Genomic DNA, 24,342 nt, shown 5'->3' on the forward strand with positions numbered 1-24,342 from the left:
GTGAGTGAGAAGCTGCCTCGCCATCTTGTTATGTCCTCCCAGCTGCTGGGAGGAGTCCAGTTAACCTGACTGTCCTGGAAATGCACCGAGTGGGCCTGGTAGATTTAAGAAGTCAATAACTTGAGAAAAAGGTCACTAGGGAGTGGAAATCCTTGACAGAGTTTGAGCAACAGCCGTTCATTTGGTAAATGTGTCGTTTTCTTCAGTAGGCAGGATGTGCTAGCCATGGTGAAGCAGCAAGTGGAGGCTGAGAGGGATGTCATGCTCACACTGACTCGGTGTCCAAACACTGAGAGAGAGGTCAGGGACCCCTCTGCTGTCACTTAGCAGTTTTGCTTCATTCCTAGTGAACTGGAGTCGTTTCTGTAAGTGATGGAAAGGAATTTACTAGTAAGGTCTGGTGTGGGTTGGGCTTGAGGTGGTGACTGGAACAATGTTACTGTTTTGGTAGGATGCTACCTTTGTAGACACTGGAAGCCTCTCACCTGTTTAACCTGTTTTGCAACGCTGAGAGACAGGCAGTCAGAGACAAGGCACTCTTTGGGCAGAGGACAAGTAGCAAAGTGGTGAGGTGGTAACATTTGTTTATTTATGTTTCCCTAAAGACTTAATAGGCATTAAGTGCTTCGTAAGTTATATACAGTCACTGTTTCTGGTGTGATGGGACCACAGGATTAATGGCAAGGCACCAAACATGGCCACATACAATGTACTTACAGACGTGAAGAAATAGAATAGAAGCCACACACACCACATAAAAAAAAAAACAAAAAACCAAAACAACAACAACAACAACAAAAAAAAAAAACAACCCGAACAGAGGGGACTGGAGAGATGGCTCAGCAGTTAAGAGAGCTGGCTGCTCTTCCAGAAGACCCAGGTTCAAATCCCAGCACCCACATGGCAGCTCACAACGGTCTATAACTCCAGTTCCAGAGGCTCTGACACCTTCACCTGACATACAAGCAGGCAAAACACTAATGCCCATGAAATAAAAATTTAAAAAGAATAAAAAGCTGAAGAGAGTCATGTAAAATTGATGGTGATAATGTATTTTAAACATTGTAAGTTCAACATAAAAATCAAAGAACAGAAGTTCTTAACTTTTTTTAGGCGTGCATATTCTTTTGTGGTAGTATTAAAAATCCACGATGAGATGTTCTTGCACAGTGTGCACTCATTATATCTCCAGGGCTCAGTAGCCACGGAAGGCTTGTGCCTGACACGCTAAGTGGCCCAGCTGTAGGGTGTCTGTGGTTAAGCACTGCCCCAGGTTTCCAGGGGAGGCTAAGTTCACACAGTCGCCAGAATAGAGATTTGCATTAAGTCAGGCCAGGCCTTCAAAGCAGGAGTCAGACATTAGAGTTCAACATCAGATCATGTCAGATCCCATCAAGAACTTAAAAGCATTCAGCCAGCCATATTTGCCAATTTATTTATGTTTAGGGTGTTTTGAGTTTTGAGACATGGCCTCACTGCATAGACCTGGTTATCGTGAAATTGTTATGTAGACTGGCTGGCTTTGAATTCACAGATTTGCCCACCTGAGTGTTAAGATAAGAGGTATGTGCCAATTTGCCCAGTCTTTAATATAGTCTTTATACTCCATAGAAGTCCTATACCTGATGTCTGAGGAGAAGTAAAAGAAAAACAAAGGGTGATTCCTGGGAAATGCAGTTCTTAAACAGCTGAGAGAAATCACTGGGAGCATCCCTTTTAGCTCCTGCAATGGGGCTGGGCGCCTGTCTCCTGTGAAGTATCCTGGTGGGATTGCAAGGGCTCCGGCCTCACCCCAGCTCTTACCAGGGGCCTGCAAGTTACTAAGTTAAGCCCAGTCAGGCCTATTTGTGAAGAGAGACTCCAGCCAAGTCAGGGAGGTTTGTCCTGCTGAGGAATGCACTGGGGAGGGGAGAGGCTCTCTGAGATCATTGGTATTTATGTGCAGGGCTTCTTACTTGCCAGCTTGGTTGGGGCAGATCAACAGAGGCTCTGGTACTTAACCAACAGGCTAACAGAGTGGCCAGAGAAAATGAATAGCTTATGACATGCTGGTCAGTGTGAGAAAGACAGCATGTATCTTGGGACCTCTGGGCACAGAGTTTAAGTAAAATAGCCAGGGCACCTTACTTTTCCTCATGTATCCTTCATTAAAAGTAAACATGTTTTAGAGCAATATATATATGGGACAAAGGGTAGGTAGGAGATCCTTGAGTATCTTGTCTAGTTTTGCTATGAGCCAAAATAATACACACACACACACACACACACACACACACACACACACACACACACCATATGTATAGTTTCCTCTACCTTAAAATTTCAAACACAACTCATTTTAATCTTTTTAAATTGATTTCCCAAAGTGGGTGTTGGTCAGAATTGGCTATTTCACCTGTGACTCATGCTTCTGACTACTGTGTGGAGACTACATTTATTCAATACCTCCAGTATGTCAAATATTCTAATTTCATCTTATTTAATTGGATATACCTGACGTTAAAACCTGAAAGAACTATACCAAAGTCCCTGGAATGATCTCCAGAAGAGAGAGGATGAGCTAACTGTGAAAAATGGCTGACTCTGCATTTTTCTGTGGTTTAATGTAGTAAAATGTGTGAGAGTCGGTCGGTATTTACCCCACAGCTGATAGCCGTCTTTCCACACCCCTGCCTCAGCACTGGAGTCTTACTTTCCCTCAATGGTGCTGCAGGTCATATTTATATCCCAAACTAGAGCTGGGAGGGAGAGCAGCCCGAGCATGATACATCGTCTGCGGGGTTAGTGGTGTCTCTTTGGAGGATGAAGTCAGGAGTCACATGAATTCACAATAAGTTGTGTATCTGCTGCTATTTATATCTGCCACCTGTGCACATTTCTGTGTAGCTCTGTGACACTGGGCTTTCTCCGGCGTACTGCCTTCTGCTATCAATCAACTACTTAATTAGTTAGACTTAGGCTGTAAACTCTGTGAGGGCTGTGTCAGACTTGATATATCTAAAAGCTGTTAGAGTACCCTGCACATACAAGGGTTGATGCTTATTAAGTATTTGGTGGGGGGGAGGGATAAGGAAATGCTAACATTTCACACGTCAGCCACCTTGTCCTCTGTCACTTTTCTCTGTCCTTTTGTCTGTCTGTCTATCCCTTTCCCCCTGCTTCTCTCCCTTTCATTTTTGTCTCTATACATATCACACACACACACACACACACACACACACACACACACACACACATACACACACCAATCCCTAGCCACATTGACCCAAACACCTAATCTTAGGGTGCCAGTGCTCTCAGATGTCAACATCTGTGTTGCTCTGATCAAAGCCAGTCATCATGACTTTAGGACCCCTGGAAGAACTGACAGAGGAGGGACTTGAGAGACGGTGTCCTGAACAGAGTGTTACAGTTTGGACACAGGACCTACTGTTGTGGAAAGCAAACTTTTCCACTTGTTTTTTCCATCTCCTTGGGAGACTGGATATTCCAGTTGGCTCTGGCAGGGCACCACCCTGGTATCGCACAGTATGACTGTGGCTGAAGACAGTGCACCGTTGTCCCTTTCCTGGCAAAGAAGGACACTTGTCCCATGATGAAATGACCTCTGGGGCTCATTTGGGCCTTAGTATACAACAGGAAGGTGGTGATCATAGAGTCTGTGGGTAGGCAGGAGGTGTACTTCATAAACCACGTCTTCTGTTAAAGTCTAGAAACAATGTTTTGCACAGCTGCCTGGATGTCTCACATTCACAGAGGTCACTGGAAGAGCGGGTGCCATTATGTTTCTTGTAGACAAAAGGGAAAGGCCCCAATTTGAATGAATCAAATGTTTACAAACAAAGCTTTGGGATGGCTACTCCAAAGTCGCACCATTAATAACAGAACCAAATATCTGTACCTCCGGAGTTCTGTACTTTGTGAATAGAAGGAAATTTTATTCATAAAAGAATTCCTTCAGAAGCTGCTAAAATGATTTCCAGGGATCATACAAGCACCACCATGTTGTACTTCAGTCAGGAGGATAAAACTCTGTAGGAAAACACAGCGTGCTTTACCACATTCTGCAGAGAGAGTCCCCCAGAGTGATCAGGGAAGTCTGAGAAAGGAAGGTATTCTGTGTATGAGGAGCTCTTCTGAACCTTACCCTTCTAGAGAGGGGGAAGCTCATCCGTTACCAGCTACTTCTCACTGGCTTGGCTAGAACTGTGGGAGGGTCTCGTAAAAGCCTTAAACTCTTCTTCCACTAAAATTCTTCCTTTTGAGTTTCTTTAATTTGCAGAATTGATTAGGGTGGGATTTCTGCTACACTTATTTTTGTCTCAAATAAAGACTTTGTTTGTGGAAGGCCTGCTCCTCTTCGGCTTCTCCTGCCTCTAAATGTGCAGTAGGTTTCCTGAGGTGGGACCCTGACTTACTCGGTCCTGTACAGAGAACTCCCTAAGCTCACAACTGCAAGGCCAAGGAAAGTGCTTCAGTTTGGCAATTTTAATCATCACTGAATATTGTACTCACTGATTTTATTTGTATACTGATATGTTGCTACATGTATTACAATATTTACATGTTTCATTTATATTACATGTATCACATATATAGTATATTACAAATGTACATGCAAATATATATAATATACACTAAATCTATATTACATGTTACATATATTATATGCACCTCATGCATAATATATTAAACATGTACACACATACATATATGTGAGTATATAGTGTATGTTGCTATATAATATGTATAAGATTATATATCTCTATATGCTATACATAACATATTGTGTATTATATATTGTATAATATATATACATATATATTGTGTGTGTGTGTGTGCTCATGAATGTGATCACATGGTCCCTGTGATAAGGAGCTGGCAGATAACATCATTATGCACACACACACACACAAATATGTAGGATGCTACAGTTTAATACTCAAGCAAAAATACAAATGGAAACAGATGATAAAATGTTTTTAAGTATTCATTCCCTAAACGTACATGGAGAGATACCAAGGGCAAAGAACTTCTGTCAAGCCTAGAGGGAAAGTCGGATATTTAAAATAACGGACACAAGGAAGAGTGAGGTGGTCACAGTCTAGAAACGGACGCTGATGGCCACAAGTCCTGGCTTGCTCAGGAGACTCCTGGCTTCCTTCTGCTGCCCACGTGTCCTCTGACACCACCCTTAGTATGGATGCTGAATCTTGTACTGAAGAAAGTTTCCCGAAAAGGAGGAAGCTTGAGGTGAATCCAGTAAGGTCGGGTTTAGAAGGAGAAAAGACACCTCAGCCTGGGTGGCTCAGGCAGAGCTTTGGTGACATCCAAGGACAACTGCATGATTGATTTCACAGTCATTCGAAGTCCTTGTGTTTGGAGGGAGGTGGCCTCACTGAGCATAGAGGCAGCTTTATCCTTTTTATTCATCAATACTAGGAAGTGGACTCGGCACCACCATTCTATGTAGTTTAGAGGACTTAAAGAAGCCGATTTGGGGAGCCAAATGTTCTTTGCCTTGACTCTAGTTTAGGTAATTCCAGAAATTAAAAAAAAAAATGCAAAGAATCTAAGTGCTTATCTTTTTGTAGTGAAAACACCCCATTTGACTTTATGAGAAATTCTAGATGTGCTCAGAGACAAAAAGAATAGTTTTTCCTGTCCCTGCCCCATGTCCTGGGACAACGTCCTCTGTCCACAGCTTTAGTACTTCCCAATGGACCTTGATCTTCTTGTCTCGTTGCAATGTTCTGTCTTTTCGTGTTCTCAACTTCCTACAGCAACTCGAAGACATCACTTGACTTTGCCTGGCAATGGATCAGAGTGGAGCTCTGATCTCATTTTTGTTTTAAAACATAAGCACTATAATATAGCCATCTATGGAGAGTTTGTAAAGGGTTTCCTTAATGGCAGCCATTATCCAGTTCATATACATTTTCCTGTCAAATGTCTAGATCTTGAGACCTGCTGCCTCCGAGCTCCCGGGTAGTGTGTAGAAGGAGAATGGGACCTTTCTAGGGGGAGAGGAAATGAGAGGAGAAGGTGAGGCTGCAATCCGGTTTATTTACCCTCTGTCTTTAGTGAGTGTGTGCACCACCACCCAGAGACTCTTCCCAGATTAAAACAGAAAATCTTTTTTTTAATTTTTTTAATTTTACATTTTTCATGTATGTGCATGTGGTGTGTGTGTGTGTGTGTGTGTGTGTGTGTGTGTGTGTGTGTGTGTGCCTGCATGCATACAGAGGCCTGCATTTGATGCAGGAAACCACTCTCCATCACTCTTCTGCATTATTCATCGAGATAAGGCCTCTCAATCGATCACAGAGCTCACCCATATGGCTACTCTTGCTAGTGAGCTGTCTCTGGGGAAATCCTGTCTCTGTCTTCCCAGGCTAAAATTACAGGAGGGCCGCCATACCCAACTGTGATTTTTATGAGTTTCTAGGGATTTGAATTATAGTTAGTCCTCAGCCTCACAAGACAAACACTTTAACCACTGAGTCATCTCCCTAGCCCTGAATTGTTAAAAGTTTTTCACTGAATCTCGAAACATTGTCCTAGATCTCTGCCTCAGAGAGCAGAGTTCAGTCCCTGAAACAAAGACTCCTTTGGAATGTGAATTTCTAGCATGAGAGACTGGTCGAGCAAGATGCTCTAAGGACCCAGGGTGCCGGTTACCCTGAGCTTTGAATAGGTGTTATCCCATGCAAAGGTACTGTCCAGTCAGTATATCATGTTTGCAAGGAATAGAAGGCTTTGCTCATAGATCACCAGGGAGAGCAAAGACGAGGAAGCATGGCTAGAAAAGCACATGGGGACATAGCATGGCTGTACAACTTAAAAACAAAGTAGACACTCCCCAATCCTAGTGGGGAGAGGGGATGGGGACAGGATATGGAGGTGGGGGTGGGAGTGGGGGAAATGGCTGTTGGGAAGATAATTTTCCTCTGTCCATTGCTCCCTTGTCAGCTGGCTCATTTGCTGGATTTTTTCTGCCTTGAATTGTATTGGGAAAGTTTTTGAAAATATTATTTTTAAGAGAGATCGCCACACTGTGAATTTTATGAGCACCTAAATCCATTTAGAGTTAAAATTGAAAACTCGGAGTCAGCGGACCAGTCCGCTGTGTTTTTAACTCGGTCCTAGTTGAACTAGGAAGTAAAGGCAGGCAGGGAGATCCTTTCAGAGAGTGCTGCGTTTGAGGTGGATGGCTGACTCTGGTCTTGAGGTTTCATCTAACACAGCACTCTGCAGGTCGCTGCAGGAGTCATCGGAGTCCTTGCATTGCTAAGTGAGTCGCCCCTGGCCTCTGACTCGAAATGCTGGACAGCGCGATGTCCTTTAGTGCCTTTCCCATTTAACTTAAGCTTCACCACTGAGAGCACACAGCAAAAGAGGTGCCTTCCTCCCCAGCTCCCTTTTCTTCCATACATACATTTCCCTAGATATTTTAATGCAGCACTGACAAGATTTGCTGATATGATAAGCAAGGGCAGTTTGGGACTCACTTAAGCTATACTCAGAACAGAACATACACAGAAATACTTATTTGAGGGGCATAGATAAATACAGTAAATCGCACCATTAATTACGTGAGACTTGTAGTTCTACATCTCTTTTCTCCCTCGCCCACCCTTTTTAATTTCTCTTCACTACTTATCTCAAAAGACTAATGTGGAGAGTGTTCAGAGTGGGAACCTGTGTGAGGGCACCTGCTTTTAGTATACTAATTTCCTCTCCTTTCTATGCTGCCATGATAGGCTAATCCGTGATTATGAGCCATAGCGTCAGCTAACTCGCCCAGACAGGGCAAATCATCACCGTTATTGTTGGCAGTAGCCAACGTGTTTTGAATGTTTACAGCGTGCCAGTACAATGGCTGTTTATACATTATTTCGCTTAGTGTTATTAATATCCGTATGAGGTTGGGACCCCTCTAGTCCCCTTGACAGAGGAGGAGACGATGGGGTCTGGAGGCCAGGTGCCTTGCCCAGCCAGCCCTCTTATGGCCTTTAGTACTTTGGTTTTCGGCCATTATACCTGCTGCCTCTGTAAAGACTTTCAAGGATGGCCTCCCTACAGCACACTTTCTAAGTATGGTTTCCCACAGTGAACTAAACCAGACAAGAGCGGGCGTTGTTTTCAGAGCTGATCTCTGTAATAGTGAGGTCAGTGTAGAACTGCTTTGCTTCTACCTTTACCTTAGAGGCTAACCTCCTGGCTTTCAAATTCCTTAGACTCAAAATAAAGGACCTGAAGGGGATAAATGCCAAAGTCGTGGTTGGTGAATATCTTCACAGCAGTGCTGTCTGGATGTGTTGGACACACCATCTCACTTCATTTACTCAAAATCCCCTGTGAGATGATGGTTACTGACTTCACTGATAAAGCAGTCATGCAAGCCCGGAGGAAACTGAGGCCCAGAGTGATTAGCTATCCACAGAGTGAAGCTGGTGCTCTGTGGCTTTCCACTGGGTGAACGCTCCTGCATTCCTTGGTTTTGTTTTAGAACATGCAGATTTCATGGAAAATATTTGCAAACGACGTTCTGGAGGATTGTCCAGTGATCAGTTTATGCCTGCTGCAGACTCTGTGAGGCATCGTGAGATAGGGAACCCGTCAGGTTATTTATGTATCCCAGGCATTTACCTCAGTATCCCAGCTGTAAGACTTTACTTTCTCAAGCCTTCTTTAGCTGTCTATCTGAGGTGACTAAGCAAACTAGACTTCCCTGACTTAGCTAAGTTAGCCAGAGATAAGAGCACCATTCAGCTGAGTGGTGGTGGTGGACATCTTTAAGCCCAGGCGGAGGTAGGCAGATCTTTGAGTTTGGGCCCAGCCAGGTCCAGAACAGCCAGTACTACAGGGAGAAACCCTGTCTCAAGAAACGAAAAACTAAAACCAAACAAACAGAAAGCCCATCAGTGCCAATACCTCAAAAAACATAGATCAAGTTTTCTTTGTGTTAGACTTGTCACATTAGCAAGATGGCTCACCAGGTAATGGCCCTTGGCACAGAAGCCTGAAGACCCAAGTCTGATCCTCAGAATCCCAGAAAGAGAGGAAGCAACTCTACAAAATGGTCCTCTAACCTCCATGTCACACGCACCCATACACACATCAAACACAAACAATAATAATAATAATAATAATAATAATAATATAAAAATCTTCAGAAGAGTTAGACACATTTTACTCATTCTTTGTCATTTTCTGAACAGACAAACATTAACAAGGTTGAGTAAGTCCAGCAGTTGGGTCTGTGGTAGCAGGAATAATAGAAGTCCTGGTCTCAGCATCATTCAGAGCACTAAACCTACTCGAAACACCGTGACGTCAGAAAACAGACCACCACTGTCCCCTGATGATAATGTCGCTACCGTTGGTGGTGACAATTCTAAATACCGTATTTGTGACACGTGTGTTAACACACCATTATAAGAGGCTGGGGACACAGTCCAGCAGTTCCTGAGCACATTAATACAGTCTGCTCAGGCTATGTAATGTTATTTGTATGTATGTTTTAGAACCGCTCATTTGGTCTTGGGGAACCAGTTGGTGTGTGTGCTCTCCCAGGGAAGACGATGTCTCCAGCTCTCTGCATTCCTTAGTTTTCTGTAGTTCTTTGTGTAGAGTTGAGGCCTGTGGTCTTCCTCTCTTCATCTTAGTGTATCTGTTGTGGTTGTCCCTCTTCAGCTCATGCTTAGGCAGATGTGTCCGTGAGACTTTATGGGTGTGGCTTCTGACGTTACTGGTGAGTCTTCGATTGGCAACAGCTCTCCTCTGGTCTTTTTTTGGTATGGCTTTCACAAACCAGTTGCTTCCTCCTCCCCTCCCTCCCTCCTCCCTCCTCCTCCCTCCCTCCTCCTCCTCCCTCCCTCCCCCTCCCTCCCCCCTCCCTCCCTCCCTCCCTCCCTCCCTCCCCCCTTCCCTCCTTCCCTCCCTCCTTCCCTCCTTCCCCCCCCCCTCCCTCCCTCCCTTCCCTCCTCCCTCCCTTCCTCCCTCCCTCCCTCCCTCCCTCCCTCCCTTCCTTCCTCCCTCCCTCCCTCCCCTCCCTCCCTCCCCCCCTCCCTCCCCCCCCTCCCTCCCTCCCTTCCTCCTTCTTTCCTTTTGTTTTTTTTAATATTTATTTATTTTATATATGTGAGCACACTGTAGCTGTTTTCAGACACGCCAGAGGAGGGCATCGGATCCCATTACAGATGGTTGTGAGCCACCATGTGGTTGCTGGGAATTGAACTCAGGACCTCTGGAAGAGCAGTCAGTGCTCTTAACCTCTGAGCCATCGCTCCAGCCCCTCCTTCCTTCTTTCCTTTTGTGTATTCCACATGTGTGCATGTATGATTATGTATGCATGTATGTGTGGGAGTGCATGCCCCATGAGGAAGTCAAAAGAGGAAGTCCACTGTCCTTCCCCATCACTGAGATTATGATATTCCGTAAACTGTTATGATATTTTATTCCCTGGGGAAGACAGGATCTCTCACTGACCTGAGTCTTACCATTCAGGCTAGATTGGCAGCAAGTTCCAAGATCCTCAAGTTTGTGCTTCCATTGTGATCTTCCCTCTCATCACCTCCTAACCCCACATTGGGGCCACAGGCGTGTACATAACCACACCAGTTATTTCATGTGGGCTCTGGAGAGCTGATCTCAGGTCCTCAATGCTTGTACAGTGAACACTGTTAGCAGCCAAGCTACCTCCTGGTTCTGCTAATGTGCTCTGTGTTGGTTTCCCTCTCCTCGTGTGCAGCAGGCTCTGTGTTGGTTTCCCTCTCCTCGTGTGCAGCAGGCTCTGTGTTGGTTTCCCTCTCCTCGTGTGCAGCAGGCTCTGTGTTGGTTTCCCACTCCTCGTGTGCAGCAGGCTCTGTGTTGGTTTCCCTCTCCTCGTGTGCAGCAGGCTCTGTGTTGGTTTCCCACTCCTCGTGTGCAGCAGGCTCTGTGTTGGTTTCCCACTGCTCGTGTGCAGCAGGCTCTGTGTTGGTTTCCCTCTCCTCGTGTGCAGCAGGCTCTGTGTTGGTTTCCCACTCCTCGTGTGCAGCAGGCTATTGAACCTACAGGGACACCGTGCGAGCGTCTCTAGATCCTTTTCATACTTTACAGGCATGGCTTTGTTTCCTTTGTTTGTTTGATTGTTTGTTTGTTTGCCAAAAATTTTGCTGGTTGCTGCTGATAGGTTATTTCTCTGCCAGTGAAATGACCCAATTCAAGCAATATTAGATTATATTAAAGACAGGTTTATTGGGAAGCTGCTCTTGGGCTGACCAGTTCACTGGCCCCAAGGATTGAGAACAGGGGAGTCACCATAGGGAAATGGGGGGGGGAGGTTAGGGGAGGAAGAGAGAGCGAGAAAGGGCAAATGTGCAGAGAGAAGCAAAAGAGGAGGAGGAAGAAGAGAAAGAGGAGGAGGAGGAAGAAAAGAAAGAGGAGGAGGAAGAAGAAGAGGAGACCAAAATGTCTGGGTTATAGAGAGAGAGCCTCTGGGCTGTAAAGTTCAGGGTTGGGGGCAGAGCATGCCAGGCTGCCCTGAGGGATGCTGGGAGAACCTGGAGGCCAGGTCTGCCTTGATGTGTGGAATATGCACCTCAGTCCCTTTGCCCAGGGTCTAAAACCAAACAAGCTGCTTTACCCTAATAGATATTGTTCCCTACATAGATTTACCATCAAAACTGCTCTTGCCATAATATTTATAAAAGTCCAATTTCATAATAAACTTTCATGATACTGTTTCTAAAACATACGCAAAATTTTTTCCTTTAAAAATAAAATGAAACCCAGAGCTGGAGAGACAGTTTAATTGGAGAATTACTTGTCATGTAAGCATAATACCTGAGTTTGATTGCCAACTCGTATGCCAAAAAGTAAAGTAAAATTAAAAGGCCATGTGTGGTATCTTACAGTGACAATTCTAGTGCTGGAGAGGCCGAGTCAGGTGGATCTCTGGAGCCCAGTTGCCATGCAGCCTTGCCTAACCTAGAGAGTTCCAAACCAGTGTGAGAAGCCTTACCTGAAAGGGGGCAGATGGCTCATGACACCTGATGCCCTTTGACCTCTACATGCACACGCACCTGCACATACTGGTGCACCTACCCACATGAGCACACATACACACATAATTAGACCCCTTCATTCTTTAAAATATAATGTAGCCTATATCAGTAGGAAACTTTAGCTTTGCTATGTATCTGTCCTCTAACGTTTTACAGAACTGATGATCTAGGGGGGTGTTGATTATCCAGAGGCAGTGACTGACGGGCAGCAAATCTTGAAGTCTGAGAGTTCGTCTGCTAATCTTTCTGGATTTTCACATATATCAGAGGGTCTGAAAATAACTGAGATGAGAAGCTGTAGACCAAGGCCAAAGTCAAGCAGGAATCAGGGTAGAGCACCAGTGGCTAATGACAGTGAATGTCTGTTTGCTTTTCAGAACATTGAGCTGAAGGTTGAAGTGGAGAGCCTGAAACGAGAGCTCCAGGACAGGAAACAGCATCTACATAAAACATGGTGAGTTGTGAGTCAAGCTCTGTGTAGAGCAATGTGTACACACGAGCTGCATCCTGCCCCAGACTCCAGCTCCCCCACTGGAGAGAGGTCAATCTGGAACCAAAGCCCTGAACCTTCCCCTTCCCATTTGAATGTAGGCTCTAATTTGCACTTTGAAGCTATGGATTTCACGTTTTCTTTCCCTTGGGTGTGTCTATTACTCAGATGTGTCTGCTTTGGTCAGACACACCTTGCCACAGACGGGCAACTCTCCCAGACCTGAGACTATAAGTTTCCTGCTAAGTAGGAAAGAACTAACCAGGAAGAAGTGAATGTTGAGATAGTTGTAAATAGTATTTAGAGAGATGATCAGTCTAATGAGATCTAAAGGGTAGTGTTCAGGGAAAATGGTCACTTTCATGGTCTTCTGTGAAAACATAGATTATGACATCATTATGGGTATGGTTTATTGACTTTTAAAATGAGAAAAAAGTCAGATAATCCCCAGAGGAACTCTATTCCTTGTAAATGAAGAAAGGATAAAACCAAGAATATGTCTGCATCATTTCTTTGTAATGACAGAAAACTTGAAGCAATCATCCATTAAAAAGCCAGTGGCTGAAGATATTCTAGTGTATCTGTCCTGTGGCCTATTATACAGTTGTTAAAAAGAATGAACTCCTTATTGTTCTTGCTAGAAAAAGCTAAGAGGAAACACGAATGCTTAGTCAATGTTCACAGTACAAGTCTCATGGGCAAACGTAGTCGTTTGTTTGTTTTCCTGTTGCTGTGATAAATTGTTGATCAAAACCAACTTGGATCAGGAAGAATTTGTTTTGTCAGGCAACAGTTACCATTGGAGGAAGCCGGGCGGGGATTCAAGGCAGGAACTGAGGAGATCGTGGAAGAACACTGCTTACTGGCTTGCTTAGCCACCTTCCTTATACAACCCAGGACCAACTGCCTAGGGATGGCACCACCCACCTCCTATATCAATTAGTGATTGACAAAATGCCCCAAAGACATGCCCACAGGCTGATCCAATGGAGATAATTCATCAATTGAGATTTACTTTTCCCAGGTGTGTCAAGCTGAGACCGGAAACCAACTATGACAGTATAGTTGCTTTGCTGTGTTAGGAGAAAAAAAAATCAAACCAACTTGGAGGGTTGCTACCAAACTCCTGAAAACCTTCTTTCATTAGGAAAGTAAGGTCAGAGTCTGGCAAGAAAAAACTTGATCTCGTTTCCTTTTGTTTATTTCTGTCAGGATGGCTGCTCTAGCCATGTGCCATGGTACACACCTGTGAATTTAGTACTGGGATGGCTGAGGCAAGAGATAAGGAGTATAAAGCTGGCCAGAACTTGTAGCAATCTCATGTTGACAGAGACCACACAATGAAACTTTGTTTCAATAAATGGAAAGAAAGTTAATTTTATCATTGTGTGGTTTCTGTCATAGTCTAAAGGGCAGTTTTAAATGATGGAGTTATAATACAGCCAGTAATCCAAATCTGTTTGATCTGATCTGATCTACCTTTTATATTTTTAGTATTTCTTGGACTTTAGGATAGCTAAATAAGCTTAGAGTTTTATATTTAGGTATTTGCAAGATGTTGGCAATAAATAACAACAACCAAAAATAACAACCAAAAAAAAAACCAAACAAATAATACATAAAAGTGTTTTCTTATTAGGGTCAAGTCTTTGGTGGTACCCATTAAGAAAACTCGCTTGCTATTGTAGGCTCTAGAAAACTTTGACTAACAATAGAGCAATGCACACTGAGATTTCTGGAATGCTTCAACTTTATATTATTCTTATATCTACTCTGATATAGGAGGAAAAGTTTTCTGAAACATGAGAGACTGGGATGTGGGGAGTAGAACTGATTTTAGAATGATGAAAACATATAGTCTGAAGCCAAAGAAGAAGCCAATTCACAAAAGTTGCCATTGTTGGGTCCCTGGGTCCTTTCTTATGTTTTGTCCCTTCCTACTTCATAAAGGCTATACAGTACCAACACCAGAAGATGGGGGTAGCTTCTGAGATGGCACCGACTAGCACCCACTATACACCAAGGAGTTGCACAATGTCTGGGGAAGTACAATCCATCTCCATGGAGACAACCTCCTGATCTAAATACTAAAGTACATCGGACTTGGTGGTGGTTTATAAGCCTATGATTTAATGTAGTTCTTCACTCTGAGTCAAGAAGGTGGTTCGTGGTCCTCACAAAATGACTCAAAACAGAAACAAAACCTAACCGGAATTAAGATAACTCAGCACCTGATTCGGACCCCAAATTTCTAATCCTCAGATATCCAAGGACAGCTGCTGCTACTATAAATAAACCGCCGAGACCTTACCCACCTCATGCTAGTGCCTGGACGGCCATTCCTAGGGATATCAGAGAAGCCACATGCAGCCAAAACCTGCGTGTGTGCAGATTAAATGTCTGTGCTCTGCCTGGGACCGTGAACACTGGATAGAACTGTTTAGAGGAGGCCCAGACTCAGGACAGGTCCTCTGTGCATTCCTGGTTGTAAAGGAGGGCATTTCTGTGGACTTGACCATCATGTCCTGGCAACCTAAGTGGAATAATGTTTAAAACCCCAAACAGCAAGAAAGCAGGCTGCTGCAAATCCCTCTAGGAGAGCCATTAAATGGGCAAGTCCATGGCGGTGGTCCTAGCTGCTGACTCCTCGCCTTCCCCATGAACTCCTCCTGATGTTATAGCAGTCATGGTGTCTCCTGGCAGCAGGCTGACCCGCCTTGACAGGTAACAAAGGAGCTAGAGGTCCTAGAAGCTGGAGATGAAAAGGCTGGGCAGTGGTTCCTGGGAACAGTCAGAGCAAGTGTTTCTCTTTCTCCTCCCTGGTCTGAGTGAATGGCTGGAGTGATCTAAGTCTGCAGAAGAAGTCTGGTGTCTGCTCTAATTAGCAAATGCTATGTTGTTGTAGGGCCGATGAGGAGGATCTCAACAGCCAGAATGAGGCAGAGCTCCGGCGCCAGGTTGGAGAACCGCAGCAGGAGACAGAACACGTTTATGAGCTCCTAGACAACAACATTCAGCTGCTGCAGGAGGTGAGGGGTGTCCACAGGTCCACAAAGACAAGGGCGAGTGGTCCCCTAAAGTCTCTTCCAGGCCACTCTCTCTACTCTGGCCTGTCTGCTCTCCGTTGCTTCTCTAGTCTATCAGATGTCCCTGTGTCTTAGAGCTCCTGACATGGGTGGGACTTACCACGGCTCAGATTACCCGCCTTTTTCAGGAATCCAGGTTTGCAAAGGATGAAGCCTCACAGATGGAGACTCTGGCGGGGGCAGAGAAGGGGTGTAATCTGGAGCTCTCAGAGAGGGGGAAGGATGCTACCAAGAACAGGGAAGATGCACCGGGAGACCAGGTGAAGCTTGACCAAGATTCTGCGGCGCTGGCTCAGAGGGACAGGTAGGTGTTTGGGGTAGTTTTCTTTTCCTGGGCTGCCTTTTTACGTGTACCCCAAGTTGGGGAGCACATTATAACCATGTTGCTCCCCCTTTTAGTACAAATAGTGGGGGTTTCTCTCTTTCTAAGATGCCACGTCTCTCTGGACCAGATTTCCTATTAAGGTTGTCTCTTCAGTGGTATCCATTAGGAACGCTCACTGGTTTGTGACAGGAGCCTATGTAGAAACAGGTAAATGATGGGATGGTTGAAAGATTGCAAGAAAGATTCTTTCTATGTCTTTGGCTCAGGAGAATTGAAGAGCTGAGGCAGAGCTTGGCTGCCCAGGAGGGCCTTGTGGAACAGCTGTCTCGAGAGAAACAACAACTGTTACATCTGCTGGAGGAGCCTGGGAGCATGGGAGTGCAGGTAAGGTTCAGGCTGGCTGGCCTGGGCACCAGCTTCATAGTTCCTTGAGCGCCGTGTTGTCACTGATTGGTTCACAACAAATCATCACTCGCTGCACAGCTTGTCACACAAGGTATCTTTATCTTGTGAGGTTTTGTGTTAGAAACTCAGATGTGGCTCAGCTGAGTCTCTGTTTAGGGTTCTGTGAGTCTGAAATCCAGGTATGGGCTGAGTTTCTCATCTTGAGCCAACCTTGGAAAGGATGTGTGTCTAAGGCTCTATGTGTCGCTGGCAGAATTGATTTCTGTAAGGTAGCGGCAATTCCGGGCTTGAGTAAAGACTGTTGCTCCTCTGTCTCCTTGCCTCGTGGTGAGGGCTCGCCTGACCAGGACAGGCCCACCTTTTGGTTAATTTAAAATCAGCAGGTTATGGGGCTGGAGAGAGGGTTCAGCAGTTGTGAACACTCACTGCTCTTTGAACCAGACTTTGGTTCCCAGCACCCATGTCAGGCAGCTCCCAGACACCCATAACTCTAGCTTCAGGAAAGGTCCTTGGACCTCTGTGAGCACTTAGGCTAACATGTTCAGCCCCATGCGCACATGCGTGTGCACGTGCACATGCGTGTGCGCACACACACACACACACGCACACATAATGCAAAATAAATAAATGTTTGTAAAGTCAATTGATTAGGGATCTATATTCTATTTGGGAATCCTGCCCATGGACTGTAGCCCAGGTGTGCGGTGACATTCCACCATGCTTATCGCACAGTATTGTTGAGAAGTCAATCTTTATCACTCCAAGGGGATAGAAATTACGCAGAGGGATAGATAGAAACCAGGGAATTATGTGGCAGACTTTAGAATTCTCTCATCAATGCCAAGTGGTTTCTTACTACAAATAATGTGTTCTTAAAATAAGTTTTATTATTTAAAAAAAAACCCTTCAAATAAAAATGAAAGCATTACATATCAAAACTAACTAAACCCAAGGTATCTACAACTTAATGAAACTACATGTACTTAGAATTGGCATTCAAAACGAAAGCATGAAGCTTCCTAAATTTTACACTTTGAGGATTGAGTATGTTTTATGCACTTATCCACCACCCAATCCCAAATTATCCACGAGAGAATGGAATAGAAGAACAATTAGCTTCATATCCTCGTTGTGACTCGCGCCCCCGCCTGCCTTCAGCCCTCCTCACCCTGTTACGTCCGGCCTTTCCTGTCATAATTTCTTCTGGTTACACTGGACCCGTGTGACATTTGGCTGGATTCCACATATTTGAGAGGATAAGTGGTTTATATCTTTCTGAGATTTTGTGACCTCACTTAATATTATATATTATTAGTTCATCCATTTTTTAAATAATATTTTAAACTTCATTTTTATTAGAGCTGAGTAATCCATTATATATGGGGTGTGTGTGTGTGCGCGTGCGCTGTGTACCTTTGTGTGTGTATGAGTATGTGTCTGTGTGTGGGTACTAAATTTTATCATCCATTCTTCTATTGATGTGCAACTAGGATGATTCCAAGTCTTTGCCATAGTGACTAAAGCAGCAATAAACGTGGGGTGTGAATATCTCAGTGGTGGGGTGTAGGGTTCTCTGGATGTGTGCCTAGTTGTGAAATAGCTGGGTCAGATGGTAGTTCTGTTTTTAACTTTTGGGGAAATCTCAAAACAGATTTCCACAGTGACTGTATTCATTTACACCCCCACCAATAGTAAATAAGGTTTCTTTCTCTCCATGTCTTTTCCAGTATTTGCTGTCAGATTTGTTGATGACAACCACCTGACAGGGTGAGGCAGTATCTGACCGCAGTTTTAACTTGCATTTCCCTGATGGTTAGGGAGATCGAACACTTTTAAAAACAGTCATTGGGCATTTGTCTGTCTTTCTTCCTTCCTTTCTTCCTTCCTTTCTTCCTTCCTTCCTTCCTTTCTTTCTTTCTTTCTTTCTTTCTTTCTTTCTTTCTTTCTTTCTTTCTTTCTTTCTTTCTTTTTTTCAAAACTGTCTATTCAGTTCATTTGCTCGTTTATTGATTAGCAGTTTTATTTCCTTGGTACTGGTACTGAATTCCTGGTGTTCTTTGTAGATTCTAGGTATCAGCCCTTGTGTGAAGTGTAGTGATGAAGATTTTGCCCTACCCTGTCGGTTGTCTGTTACCTCTGTTGATTGTTTCCTTTGCTAAATAGAACGTTTTATTTTCATGTTGTCCCATCTGTTGATACTTAGGTTAGTTCCTGTGCTGTTGCTCCTCCTCCTCCTCCTCCTCTTCCTCCTCCTCTTCCTCTTCCTCCTCCTTCTCCTTCCCCTCCTCCTCCTTCCCCTCCTCCTCCTCCTTCCCCTCCTCCTCCTCCTCCTCCTCCTCCTCCTCCTCCTTCTTTTTAATGTTCTTGAAGCTGGAAATGTGGCTGAATGGTTAAGGGCACTGACAGGATGCTCTTTCACAGGACCCAAGTCCAATTCCCAGCACCTACACGGTGGCTTAACAAGCATACATAATTCCTGTTCCACTAGGAATCCAGCACCCTCTTCTGTCCCCTGTGGGCACTTCACATATGTGGTACACAGACATACATACAGGTAAAACACCCTTCACACAAAATAAAAATAAGTACATCTCAAAAATAAATAAATAAATAAAAAGAAAAAGAAAGTTTTTGCTGGTTTCAATAGGTTGGAGTAACCTGTGTTTTCTTCTAAAAGTTTCAGTGTTTCAAGTTTTCAATTGAAGTCTTTGATCTATTTTTAACTGATTTTTATAAGGTTATAGATAAATAACTAATTTAATTCTTCTGCAGGTGGAAATCCAGGTTTGCCACAGTATCACTTGTTGAATAGGTTGTCTTTTTTTTTTTTTTTTTTTTTTTTCCGGAGCTGGGGACCGAACCCAGGGCCTTTCGCTTTCTAGGCAAGCGCTCTACCACTGAGCTAAATCCCCAACCATAGGTTGTCTTTTTTTCCTAACTAGTTTTTGCCTCTTCTGTCAATAAGTAAGCAAGCATAGATTTGCCATTTTAGTACCAGGTTATTTAATCTGTTCTATTGGTTGAGCTGTCTATTTTCCTGCTGACACTAGACTTCCTTTGTCACTATAGCACTATGGTATAATTTGAGGTCGAGTATTGTAATATCACCATCCTTGATTGTTCTTACTCCTTAGAATGGCTTTGTCTATTCTTCTGTGGGTCTATATAAACTCTTCTTTTATTTTTTCTAAACCTGTGGGATATGACATGGAAATTTTAATAGTTATTGCATCAATTCTGTATGTTAATTTTAATGGTATAGACATTATCATAATAATAATTCTTCCTATCTAGAACACAGAATATTTTCCAATATCTAATATCTTCTGTGATTTCCTTTTTTCAACAACTTGAAAACTTCATCTTAGTGGTCTCTCACTTTTTTGGTTATATTTATTTCTAAATACCTACTTTCTAAGGCGGGGGTGGTGAATGGAATACTTTTCTTAATTCTTTTTCAGGGAGTAAACTGTATAAATGAAAGTCACGAGGTTTTCTTTTCTTTTTAAATCTTGATTTTGCATCTTGAAATTTTCCTGTGTTAATTAGGTTCAAGAGTTTTCTAATAGACTCAGTAAGGTCTGTTAAGAATGATGTCATCTGGGGGGCTGGAGAGATGGCTCAGAGGTTAAGAGCACTGACTGCTCTTCCAGAGGTCCTGAGTTCAATTCCCAGCAACCACATGGTGACTCACAACCATCTGTAATGGGATCTGATGCCCTCTTCTGGTGTGTCTGAGGACAGCAACAGTGTACACACAAAATAAATAAACCTTTAAAAGAATGATGTCATCTGCAAATAGGGACAGTTCGGCTTCTTTCTGTTCTACTATTTCTCTTATGTCTTTCTCTTGTCCAGTTGCTGGAGCTAAGACTCTGAGCACGTTTGCCCCGCATGTTGTTTAGAAGCAAATCTTGCCCTTTAGTGCTTCAAAGGGATGGCAATTACACAAAGGCATAGATAGATACCAGAGCATTGTGGGGACAGTCTTAGAATTCTCCCAGCAACGCTGAGTGCCTCTAACTACCTAGAACATAGAGTTTTGATTTGGACAGCGTGTCTCTACTATGGGGAAAATGATTGCAACATCAACTACATTGTTACTCTTGGACGTTAACTATAGACCTGGCACCCTTCCTCCATTTGACCTTCAATTTACTAAGGACAGACTTTCTGTGTATCTGTGCTTTAGCAACACAGACACTTCCTGGACATGTCCATAGCTTTGCACTGTTCTTAGGCTAAAAAACACAAAATGTGCATTTCGCTGCAGCCTGCCAGCTACTGCAATGGAGTACAGAACTCTCCTCTTTCTTCCTCCCCATGGTCCAGACCTGGGGTGACTAGGCCCAGGCTTGTCCCTGATCTAGTCCTGGGGAGCACCTGGATGAGGTGGGTGATGCAGAAGACAACTTGGAGGGCACAGAGTCCTACTCTAAGTCACAGTCTCTAACGGAAACTCCTGCTAAGTTAAATCGGTGAGCAAGTCAGGATCTTACAGGTCATCAGAGGTTTCCGGATGCTCTGAATCCCGTTGTACATACAGATCAAAAGCTAGGTCTAGGCCATGGAGACACTCTCACAGACTTTACACTAGATCCAGGTATGGCTTTCGTAGCACATGATTGGAAGTGGGTCTTATACACTAGCATACCAAGTATGAGGCGTATCTCCATCCAATCACAGAAGTCAGCTGGCAGGGGGCCAAACCCAGATCCAAACCCTTGCCTGAGAGTCTTCGACTAAGACTCTGTGTTGAGGACGTGACCCAGAGAAATCTCTGGGAAGTATTTTCTCAGTATGGGTGGCTGTTAATGTGGTTTATGCTCCATGGACTGGACTTTTATGTGGACTGGCTTTTGTACATCTTGAGAGGATAGATGGCTCTAAGTGGGCTATGGGAAAAACATATGGGATGGAGCTGCATGGTAGAAGAATTTGTGTGGATTAGTCTATTGGCAAGAGAGTACAGGTCTACCCCAGGTATTTACAGAGGCGGGACAACTCAGTGGTGGTAGAGGGTGGGGGCGGGGTAGACATCAGGATTCTTACTGTGATAGAGGATCTGGTGGAGGGAGTGACAAATACGAATGTTATGATTATCAGTGCAGGTCACCTTCTCCCTGTTGGAGCTGAATCAGATCACAAGAGCGCCATCCTACATTGATAATGGAACAGTTGAAGCCAAGGACGTTCTTTTGATTCTGGATTTCCCCAAGCTCCCAATGCTCCCTAGTCAAAACAAAAAGCAAAACAAAATAAAACAAAAAACCACAGTCCCTAGTTTATTTAATATATACTTGGCCAGTTGTGGCTGTTTTCTGCCTCTTTTGTTGCACTCTTAAGGATGTTAACTGTTGTTTTGAGTAGTTCAACGTCTTGGGGTAAAAGGAGCCTCACGTTATGCTCTGTGACTCTTCGTTGGTTTTACAAAGCATTGACTCCTTACCATGAGGAAAGAAATGATCTTTTGAAATCTTTTGTGACCGATACTGTAATGGATGTATTAAAAGTCTGCTTTGGTTATGATTATCTATCTTTTGACCCTCCCTTGAGGAAGATGAGGAACACTTTAATGAGGTCAGGTCTGTTAGGAGTGCCATGGGACAGTCAATGGTGAGTGTAGAAAGTCTGAAGCTACTGGAGAAACTATGGGCCATTTCATTTGAAAAATATAAGAATTCTAAAAATGAAGTCATTTTTAAAGATTGCAGGTTCCTATAAAACATGCATTTGAAGTTACACATTAAACACTACAAACTTAAAGTATGTTTTTATGTGAAATTTATGGAAACTGAGTATTTCCCTAGTCACTAGAGGACACCTCTATTTATTACCTAGAACGATTATGTAGCTTGCTGTTAGATTTTTTGTTATTGGGGCATAGGTTAAGTGTATGATGACATTGGATAATTCGTAATCCTAAAATACATGTGGGGAGGGGTAATTTTAAGTAAATATGAATGTGAAAATGGAGAAGAAAAGCAAAAGGAGACCTCAAATGCATGGTTTAATACATTTCATATAAACAGATGCTGGAGTCTTGATAAAAGAGTGGCCAATAAATTCGAACAGTATTTCCAGCTTTGTGTGTACCATAGCTTATGTAATAGAGGGGAGGATTTGTAAGCATTGGAGGTAAATAGATGGAACTCTTCTCTAGGTGCCCAGGCCATAGTGACTTTGTTTTTTTTACTTATTCACTTTACATCCTGTTCACTGCCCTGCTTCCAGTCACCCCCTCCTTTCCCCATTCCCTCCTCCCCTTCTCCTCTGAGCTGGTGGGGGTCCCCAGGTATCCCCCCACACTGGCACTTCAAGTCTCTGCCAGGCTAGGCGCTTCCTCTCCCACTGAGGCCAGACAAGGCAGCTCAGCTAGAAGAACATATCCCACATACAGGCAACAGCTTTTGGACAGCCCCTGCTCCAGTTGTTCGAGGACCCACATGAAGATCAAGCTGCACATCTGCCACAGATGTGCAGAGAAGCCTAGGTCCAGCCTGTGTGTCCTCCTTGGCTAGTGGTTCAGATTCTGAGAGCCCCGAGGGTCCAGTTAGTTGACTCTGTTGGTCTTCCTGTGGAGTTCCTAGCCTCTTTGGGGCCCACAAAATAGTCATAAGATGCAGATGGAGGAAGGGCACAGGGGTGTGGGGATGGGGATGGGAATGGGAATAGGGGCGGGGTTCAGGATCAGGTGTGGGGAAGGACGGGAGAGATGGCTTAGATGGCCATGAAAATGAATGGAAATCTGCAACTGACAAGGTGAGGAGGTGGGGGCATCTCTAGGATGAGACAGAGACTTGGGATAAGGGAGGTACCCAAGAATCAATGGGGGTGACCTTAGCTGTGACTCACAATACTGGGGATATGGAACATGCAGGAATCCCAATGGAGTGATAGGGACACCAACCTACTTACAAAACTCTCAACCCACAATTTATCCTGTCTACAAAAAAGGCAGGGACAGGGAATGGAGCAGAGACTGAGGGAATGGCCAACCAATAACTGGTCCAACTTGAGACCCATCCCATAGGCAAGCACCTACCTAACGCTATTTATAATACTCTGTTATGCTTGCAGATAGGAGCATGTTGTCCTCTGAGAGGCTCCCCGCAGCAGCTGACTCAGACAGATACAGATACCCACAGCCAGTGGGTGGAGCTTGGGGACTCTTATGGGGAGAATAGGAGGAAGGGTTCCAAGCCCTGAAGGGGATAGAACTCTTAAAAGTTTTTATATATTCGTTCATTAGGAAAAAACCCTATTGACTGCAAATAAGATCCAGCCTTCTGATGTGACTGTTCGTGAGCTGTGGGACATGGATGGGTCACTAGGGCACTAGGTCACTTCCCTTTCCTATCGGTGTAAATTTAGAAGATGAACCCCCAACCGTCTCCATAGCCTGTTAGCACTCTATGACAATGCCTGTGTGTGTGTGTGTGTGTGTGTGTGTGTGTGTGTGTGTGTATCTTTAGCAAGAGGATATGTGGTCTATAAAGCTAGTAATGGGGAGTTGCTGGGTATCAGATTTTCATCAGGTTTAAGTAGCAAAAGATTGTTATTTCAAAAAGACAGAGTCACTTGTATTCTACTCTAAAGGAATGCTTAGAACAAGGCTATGTCCAGTATCTTAAGATACTATGACGTCAATATCTGGGGGAAAGTGTATTAAATCCCATAATACGGACGGCCTTGATGAGCTTTATAGATACTATGCAGTATCTATAAAGTTCACTATTGTCACCCAACACACTGTAAGCTTAGAAACACAATCATATCATGCTGTTAATTCTATCATATAGTATTTTCCCGTCTTGTTCATAGAGCATTCATTTTCACAGCAAATGAGTATACTTCTGGATACTGAAATAATCGATCAAAGCCGCTTTAGTTGGAAGCCATGTTAGGACTCATTCATTCATCACCTGAAAGCTGAGTGGGCCAAGCATCCCTGCACAATGGGCATGCGTGGGATGGGGGTGG

The 24,342-nt window shown here is 44.0% G+C and overlaps 1 protein-coding gene across 1 annotated transcript in view; it reads left to right on the plus strand.

The window, feature by feature from the left end:
- Window positions 1-24,342, plus strand: part of LOC116896485 (myomegalin) — a 196,427-nt gene that overhangs the window by 81,231 nt on the left and 90,854 nt on the right. Inside the window, exons 5-8 of the mRNA XM_032897650.1 lie at window positions 12,431-12,507; window positions 15,449-15,572; window positions 15,758-15,933; window positions 16,221-16,338. Of these exons, the coding sequence (XP_032753541.1) occupies window positions 12,431-12,507; window positions 15,449-15,572; window positions 15,758-15,933; window positions 16,221-16,338 (495 nt within the window). The remainder of the gene's footprint in view (window positions 1-12,430; window positions 12,508-15,448; window positions 15,573-15,757; window positions 15,934-16,220; window positions 16,339-24,342) is intronic.

Source organism: Rattus rattus, chromosome 3 (assembly GCF_011064425.1).
Source record: "Rattus rattus isolate New Zealand chromosome 3, Rrattus_CSIRO_v1, whole genome shotgun sequence".
Lineage (NCBI taxonomy): Eukaryota > Metazoa > Chordata > Mammalia > Rodentia > Muridae > Rattus > Rattus rattus.